Below are 8,228 nucleotides of genomic sequence, written 5' to 3' on the forward strand. Positions count from 1 at the left end.
GGCGGGCCAAGACTTTGAGCCCATTGGCTGATGGTGGAGGGGCGGACTGCCAGCGACTTCTTTGATTGGGTAGTTTTTCTTAGAAGAAAGCCAATCGTCGCGGGCGGTAGGGGCGGGGCCAGGCTAGCCACGCAGACCCTCGGGGAGTTCCAGCCCCCGCCCACCCTCCCCCCCACCCCGCGGTCCGAGCGGAGGTAAGTTCGAACCCCCTCCCCCCCTTCACTCTTCCTACCGCCGGAGAGACCTTTGGCCCTGGAAACCCGCTCCCGGCTGCGGGGGTCGGGGAGGTCCGGGCAGGCCCTCCCTCCCGCCGCTGGAACCCCTTCCCCAGCCCTGAACCCCAGGTGTGCATGCTCTGCTCAGGGTCCCCGCCTGTGCAATGGGAGTGTGCGGCGCCCCGAGAGCCTCTGCTGTGCAAGGCGGGTGGGAGGGGTGGGGGTGGAGATTGAGTGGACCTCGGGATCCGGGGGCCTTTTCCCAGCAGGAGGATGGCTCAGGAGGAGGGCGGAAGCCTGTCCCAGGTGCGGGCGCGGGTCGGGGCCTCGCACGGCATCACCGACCTGGCCCAGAAGCTGCGCTTCTATGACCGCTGGGCTTCGGACTATGACCAGGTAAACCCGCAGGGTCCTCCGCCTCCCTTGCTCGCCCCGCCTCAGTTTTCCCATCTGTACACCGGGAATAGGTAGCCTTGCATCCCAGGGCGGCTTGTGAGAATGAAGTGAGACCTGGGCGCAACCTTGCAGTCCTGTTCCCTCTCGAACTGCCCCCTCTTCTGCCCACACACCGCAGCCCTGCCCTCCGACCAGCCCCATCACTCCACAATGGCAGCCCCTGGAGATCAGGGGCCAAGACCTCCCTCCCCACTTCGGGACTGCAGCCCAGGCAGCAGGACTGCCTGCCTGAAGCAGGTGCCATTGAAGGGCCACTATGGACAGAGTACACAGAGCACTGCCTTGGCCAGCAGAGCAGGTCTCGGCAGTGGGCTGAGAAGATAGCACCTCATGCCTTTCTCCTCTCACTGCAGTCCCAGCGGGCCTGGCCACCAGAGTGTGCACACACACACACACACACACACACACACACACAGCTTAGCCTGGCTGACTCCTAGACCACCCCACACTGAGGCCCGCAGACACTAGGACACAGGGTGGTAGTCAGCTCAGCACTCTGTCTCCAGGATGTGGCTGCCCTGCAGTACCGTGCCCCCAACCTTGCAGTGGACTGCCTCACCCAAGCCCTTCCAGGCCCACCCCAAGCCGCCCTGATCCTGGATGTGGCCTGTGGCACCGGACTGGTGGCTGCCGAGGTGAGGCCCGCCCAGATCCCCTGCCCTCTTGTAAGCCCCCCACGTGCTAACATTTCTTGCGACCCTGGCCCCAGTTCACTGGTTCCCAAACACTTGGGCTACATCCACTACAGGCCCACTGCTCTCCTTAAGGTGCAGGGACCCCTCTGGGAGGTGGCAGGTGTGAACTGTGACAGCCCTCCCACCCCAGCTGCAGGCCCGGGGCTTCCTCCAGCTGCATGGAGTGGATGGGAGCTCAGGGATGCTGGAACAGGCCCGGGCCCGCGGCCTCTACCAGCGCCTCAGCCTCTGCACCCTGGGCCAGGAGCCTCTGCCCAGCCCTGAAGGTACTTCCTCCTGTACCCTAACACCCCAAGGCCCCCTTGACAGGGCCCCTTTCTCTTGCCAAGTTTCCATCCCCCTTGCTGAGCCCTCCATGAGCCCCCTTCTATGCTGAGCCTTCATTCCCCTCTGAGCCTCCCAGTGCCTCACTAAGACCCTCTCTGAGGTCCCAGAAGCCCCTCTCTGAGCTCTCCGTCCCCATGATCTGACCTCGGACCAGAATTGGGCTAACCTGCCATATCCCCCCCGGGATCTGGGTCCTGCAGACACTCGTGGCTGGCCTGGTCCCTCCCCAAACCCACCATGGATACCATCCTCCAAGGTGGTCTGAGGCCACACCAAAGACAAACCACCACACCACATCTGCACACTTCACACAGGGACCTATGACGCAGTGCTGATGGTGGGTGCCCTCAGTGACGGCCAGGTGCCCTGTAGTGCGATACCCGAGCTCCTGCGAGTTACCAAGCCAGGTGAGAAGCAGCCCGACCAACCCCAGACACCTTACCCTCTCCACACCCAAAGACTCAAGCCTCAGAATTCCTGAGGCCAACCAAGGGGCCTGGTCTTGCCTAGGGTCACACAGCCTCGCCTAACATCTCAGCCACCAGCTGCTGAATGCTGACCCAGGCAAACAAGCAGGGCAGACAAGTGGCCTCCTTGCTTCTTATTTATTAGGCAACCAGGAATAACTCCACTCCTCTCTCCGTAGGCATAGTCCCTTCCTAATAGGATTACCATGAGGATTGGGTGAAATCATATCTCTAAAGCCTTTGCTTTAGTCTTGGCTTAAAGTCTCAATTCAGTTCCCTCATCTTCCAGCTTCCTCACTAACTCATGGATGACTGTTAGATGAGTCGTTCTTTCCTGGTCTCAGTTTCCTCTTCTGTGAAATGGGGCTAATGCATTGCTACTGTGTGTCTTGCCCTGTGCCTGCCTCTGCTCTGAGGAGAAAGTCTACACCTGCCCTCTGGGCTCCATGGCAGGGTCCAGGGGAGGAAGACCAGGGCTGGGATGGGGAGTGGCGGCAGTCCACACAGGGACACAGCCTAAGTGAAGTTACAGGCAGAAAGGAGAGTGGAGTCTGAGGGTCATGAGGCCCTGACGTGGCTGCAATCAGGACCAGGAAGCCCCAAAGGTGCCCCTGTCACAGCAAGATTGCATCTCCCTGCAGGGGCGCACGCAGCACAGGCTGTGGCTAAGCCTGGGCAGGTCGGGGCCGGCCTCGGAACCATGGAGGCTGACCGATGTAGGGACATTGGTGGGGTCAGAGAAAGAGGTAGTGACTGGGCTCAGGACAGGAAACTCCCATTGCCTGAACCAGTAAAGACCAGGCCTCACAGCCCAGCCTGTGCTCACCAGACCCCTCAGCTGGCCAGAGCCCTGTCTGCCTGCCCACAGGTCACAGGCTCCCCCTTCAGAGTCTTTCCTCTCACAGCCCCTCTCCGCCAGCAAGGCCTGCTTCTCCTCACCCCTTCCTCCAGGAAATCTTTCAGACACCAGTATCTAAGTGTATCTGAGCCTGCACTGGGCATACTGTGGGTGCCCCGAAAAGATCTGAAGGGGCGAAATCACTCATTCATTCAGCCAGTGCTGACTGACTGCACTGGCCTTTCTGGGACAGGGTAACTCATTAACCCCCCTCTGCAAGCGAGAAACTGAGACTCGGAGGTGAAGGGACATGTCCAAGGCCGTGTGCACAGCCATGTCCTCCAGCAGAGGCGCTGGGTGAGTGGTGAGGAGGGAGCCCCCTCTGTCCAGAGAAATAAGAATTCCCAGCATAAAGGATACTTGGGCCGTAAAGGGTACATGGGAGGCATTCAAGCTGGAGAAGCAGAGGTGATTCCTGAAGGTGGAAATGGTGAGCAGGCACCACAGGCTTGGAGATAGGAAAAGGCTGACCTGGGGGTAAGCTGGGAGAACTTATGTCCTTGAGGACATGAGCCAGAAGGAAAGGGGACCACTAACCTGGAACTTTGGCTCCTGCCTCTCACCTCCCTTTCCCTCATCCCTCCCCAGGTGGACTGGTGTGTCTGACCACCAGGACCAACCCCTCCAACCTGCAATACAAGGAGGCCCTGGAGGCCACCCTGGACAAGCTGGAGCAGGCCAGGGAGTGGGAACGCCTGGTGGCCTCGCCTGTGGACCGGTGGGAACTGGCTACCACCAAGCTCGAGGCGGTGCCTGGCACTTCTGACAGCGGTGGCTTCATCTCCGGCATTGTCTACCTCTACCGAAAGCGGCAGGTGGCCCAGGTGGAGGCAGTAAGGCCCAGTGCTCAGCCCCTCACTGGCCTCTGACCTTCCAGGTGACTTCATCCAGGCCTGTCCTCGGGCCTTCGGTACTTTATCTGTAAAATGGGGCCACTGCACCAACCCGGCTTCTCAGGAAAGCTCTGCCTATTAAATGAGTCCCAGAGGGGGAACAGGATTCTGACTGCAGTTCTCTCACCCAGGGAAAGAGTGACGTTGTCCCTGTGGAGGACAGAAGTGAGAAGAGACTGGACAGAGAGGGCCCGCACCCCGGTGGTCCCTGAGCCAGACACGACAGGGCCAAAGATGGGGCTTTATGACTCTTCCCAGGCTGATGGGCCCTCTCACCTCTAACTCACCAAACAGGAAACGCGCATGCCTGCCTCTGGGCCCTGGCCAAACACTTTCACATGTCCAGGACTCGGTTCCTTTATCTCCAAAGAGATCGGAACTCAGGGTGAGGCTTGGAGGCTGCCCCATGACCAGGGCTGGTAATAATTCCTCCGAGCAGGTGGGAAGGCTTCATGGGGGAGGAGGCTCCAAGCTGGGCCTTCAGGATGAGCAGGATTCAGGGGTGGGGAAAGGAAAAAGGACATTCCAGGCCCAAGGCAGGGAAAGTCTAAGCAAAAGCCCAGAGGAAGCGTGAGCAGACCAGCCTGGCTGCCCAGACAAAGTTGGGACAAACAGGGAGAGAACAGGTGGCCCATTCACTAGGTCTGGATGTCCCCCTCAGCCCTCCCTCCTAAAGTCCCCAACACTTCACCAGGGTTCTGGGCATGCACTTCCCTGTATATGGGCTTCACCCTCTAATAACTGAAGGGCTTGAACAAGGTGATTCCAAAGGTTAGGCCAGTTCCGTTTTTTTCACGAAACCAGTTTTTTAAGTTCCCAACCAGGCTAGACACAGTGGTCCTACCCCTCGCTAACCCCCTCCACCCCTGCCCTGCCCACCTCCACAGCTGAAATCAGAAACATACAGAGTCTTCCTGTGTACAGGTCCCATTTATTGTAGAAAATAATAGTAATTACCGTGACAAATAGATCTTAAATTACAAAACAGCCCACAGAGGAGGCAGGAAAAAGCCCCAGGATGAAGGCCAGAGTGATTCCGTCCCCTCCGCCTCCCCCAGGCCAGCCAATGACCTTCGCATTAGCAGATGGAGGTGGCCAGTGTCAAGGGGCCCAGGGTTCTCCTGCTGAAGCCACTGAGGCTACAGGGTGGGTGGGAAGAGGTACGGGCAGCCAGGGCTGCCTCTACAGCCCCCTCCCCCACCACTGCCCAAACCAGTTTGTAGCACCTTCACCCCTCCCTTCTAAACCCGTCTGTCAACTCTGCTCCATAGGCAGGTGGGTGGGTGAGGCCCCAGCCATTCTCACGGCCACGGGTTTCCATAGGATGCACTTGGAGGGAGTGGGGATGATCAAAGAACAGTGGCCAACACAGGCATTAGCAGGGCACCCACTCAGAGATCCCAAGTAGAGTCAGGGCTGAGCTGTCCTGGCCAGCAAGAGCCAGCTCCCCACTCCACTGCCATGCCCGTTTGCTGCCCCCCCCCCCCCCACACAACCCCCGCCCCGTGTCCATATCCATGCAGAGGAAGGTGGCTAGGAAGTCTTTCAGTCCGTCCTTGTAGCGTAGAGGAGGCCTCAGGAAGGCATCCGAGAGGGCCAGAAGGGGCTGAGGGCTGCTGGCCAATGTCCTGTCTCAGTCCCTGCTCGCCCATCCCCCAGCAGCCTGCGGGCCACGGCAGGGCGTCCTAGGGTTACAAGCTGCGCTGAGCTGAGTCCAGGGAGAAACAAAGTCTGAACAGAGTTGAGCGGTGGCAGCTTACACGTAGTTGCTGGCAGGGGCGGAGCGGGCGGCAGAATACTTGGCCGAGTAGGGTTTGTCAGCGCGGGGTGGGCAGTTGCAGCAGAGCAGGGCCCCCCCAAGCATCATCAGGCCGGCAGCCGCCCAGCCCACGTAGAGCGAGGCCCCAATCTCCCGCTTCTGACCAGAGGCCACCAGCGGGTTGTAGAAATCTCGGATGATGGTGTTGGCCGTCCAGGACACGGGCACCATCACCAGCAGGCCGGCCAGAATGAACACCACGCCCGCCACAATCATGATCTTGGCTTTGGTGCTCTCGTCCTCCACGCAGTTGGTGCACTTGCCACCCACCACCGACAGCAGCACGCCCATCACAGCCACGACGATGCAGATGACGATGAGAGCGCGGGCGGCCTGCAGGTCCTGCGGCAGCGCCAGCATGGAGTCGTACACCTTGCACTGCATCTGGCCGGTGCTCTGCACCACGCAGTTCATCCACAGGCCCTCCCAGATGGTCTGCGAGGTGACGATGTTGCTGCCGATGAAGGCCGTGACCCGCCACATGGGCAGCGCGCAGCTCAGGATGGCGCCCAGCCAGCCCAGCACGGCCAGCGCGATGCCCATCACCTGTAGCCCCATGGAGGCCATCGTTCCGCGTCTGCTGGGGTCTAGGACCTCAAAGTCTTTGGGGCTCTGGCCCTGGGCGCTGTAGAAATCCAAGTGCTGGGGATGGTCACTCAGTGTCCACAGGGAGGCCTTTCACTGCGAGTCCAAGGCGAAGGCAAAGGCGAAGAAGGCAGTCGGAGCAGCTGTGAAGGTCTCTCCCAAGCGTCAGAAGCCAGCTCAGTGAGTGTGACCAGACAGACCAGTTCCTTCCAGCCGACAGCTGCTGCTCGCACTAGCGCTGGAGGGAGCGTGGGGCGGTTATATGGCTCCCTGGAGGGGCGGGGACAGAGGGAGGGGCTTCAGTCCCCGGGGCCTTTCCCTGACCAGTTTCTCTGGATTCCTGAGCCCAGGCCAACAAAGGCGCTTTACCTCCCCAGCCCTGGGCCCCTGAGTCACAATCTCATAGGAAACTGCCCCCTCCCCCTGCACCCGGGCCCATGCTGAGGTCACACACTGAGTCATAGCTCCCCGGGCACCTGGAATTGCAGGGGGGGGGGGGGGGGGGGCGGGAGGGCCAAGATCAGGACCTGAAAACAACCAGGGTTACCACACCCCAGGGCCCCGGGACTCCCTCATTCCAGGCTTGGTTGATTGGACTGGGGGGAGGGGGGTGACCCTCAGGAAGGATGAAGGTGAGAAGGAAGTCCTAGGAAAGTCAGAGCAGGCCCGCTTTGATGACTGTTGTTGCATCCTTATCACCTGCATTGCTGGCCTGATCACTACTCATTGATCACGCAGTTGCATCACCATAGTCTCCACATTGACCTAATGAGGTCAGCTTGGGGGAATGAGGAGTTGGGGGCCAGGACCCCGGGGTCCATCACCCACCCTCCCCGTCTCTCACCGTCACCACTGGCTGCCCTGCCAGGTTTGGGGGCCTTGGAAGTGATGCCATTTTGGCCAAAGAGAGAAGGAAGCCTCCTCTCCCCCCACCCCTTCCCCCCACGTGGAAATTTCAGCCAGTGGGCTTCATTCCTGCCAGGCTGACCTGCTTGGCCAGAACTGGGTAGAGGAAGTCACCAAGAGCAAGCCATGGGCCAGAGCCCGGGGACATCAGCCCAGCAAATGGGTGTTGACTCTGTGAAGACACACACAGCGGTCCTGGATGGAAGCAAAGTCCCGTGAGACTTCAAAGGAAGAGAAAACTCGGACCAGGGTAGAGGTGGGGTTCTGAGGAGGAGGCCGGACAGGGAAGGGGCGCTGATTTCTTGGGTTATATGCGGAGGGCACTGATGACAGAAATCGTCATGAACGGGTCCCCCTGGAGTTGTGCGAGGCGGCAGAACTGGGTGGAGGAAGACATCCGGGGAGAGAGAACATCAAGAGCAAAGGTACCCCAAGGGAGGAAAATATTCTGGGAACGAGGAATCCAGTCTGACAGAGACTGGGGGTGTGGGGGAAGGGCTCGAGTGAAAGGGCCAGAAATCTCTGCTTTCCAAGCCCCAGGGCTGTACACAGAAGCACAGGATGAGCAAGGGCACTGGGTGCCAGTTGGAGGATTCCACACACCTTTTAGGAAGGTGTCTCTGGGAACAGGGTGGAGGTAAAGCAGGGAGGGGATCCAGGATCAGGACGGACCTGGTTCCAGGCAGGGGGCTGAAGGGACCTAGAGGAAGGAGCGCCGTAGGGGTGAGAGAGTGGCTGAGGTTCCTCCCAGCTGGGTGGAGGGAACGCTTGATCTACATGGCCACTGCATGTTCCTCTTCTCCAGCTTGCGGAGGGGGTGTGGGGAAGGACGCCTGGGGGCCAGGGCTCTGCTATGTCCCTGAGCGCCCGGCATTGTCCAGCATCTTGCATGGCACCCTGGGGTGACTGATTCTGGGAGACGGGAGGGCCTGGAGCTTCCTGCCAGAGAACCATTGAGCATGCGTGA

General features: G+C 60.0%; 2 protein-coding genes across 2 annotated transcripts; one reads left to right on the forward strand and one right to left on the reverse strand.

Moving 5' to 3' along the window:
* Positions 1-204: 204 nt before the first annotated feature.
* On the forward strand, positions 205-4,057 carry METTL27 (methyltransferase like 27). The gene is given in 6 exon segments (XM_023753465.1): positions 205-611; positions 1,178-1,306; positions 1,497-1,632; positions 2,008-2,100; positions 3,647-3,755; positions 3,757-4,057. Coding segments are annotated over 6 exon segments (729 nt in total). The 5' UTR covers positions 205-488; the 3' UTR covers positions 3,896-4,057.
* An 805-nt stretch (positions 4,058-4,862) lies between these two features.
* Positions 4,863-6,607, reverse strand: CLDN4 (claudin 4). Its single transcript, XM_006088239.3, has one exon. It carries the CDS (start codon positions 6,335-6,337, stop codon positions 5,708-5,710), a length of 630 nt encoding a protein of 209 aa, XP_006088301.1. The 5' UTR covers positions 6,338-6,607; the 3' UTR covers positions 4,863-5,707.
* Positions 6,608-8,228: the final 1,621 nt, after the last annotated feature.

This window comes from Myotis lucifugus, unplaced genomic scaffold (assembly GCF_000147115.1).
Source record: "Myotis lucifugus unplaced genomic scaffold, Myoluc2.0 scaffold_45, whole genome shotgun sequence".
Taxonomy (NCBI): Eukaryota; Metazoa; Chordata; class Mammalia; order Chiroptera; family Vespertilionidae; genus Myotis; species Myotis lucifugus.

Excerpts from the sequence above, each read along its gene's own strand:
- CLDN4 (XM_006088239.3), bottom strand. The coding sequence starts at position 6,337 with ATGGCCTCCATGGGGCTACAGGTGATGGGCATCGCGCTGGCCGTGCTG.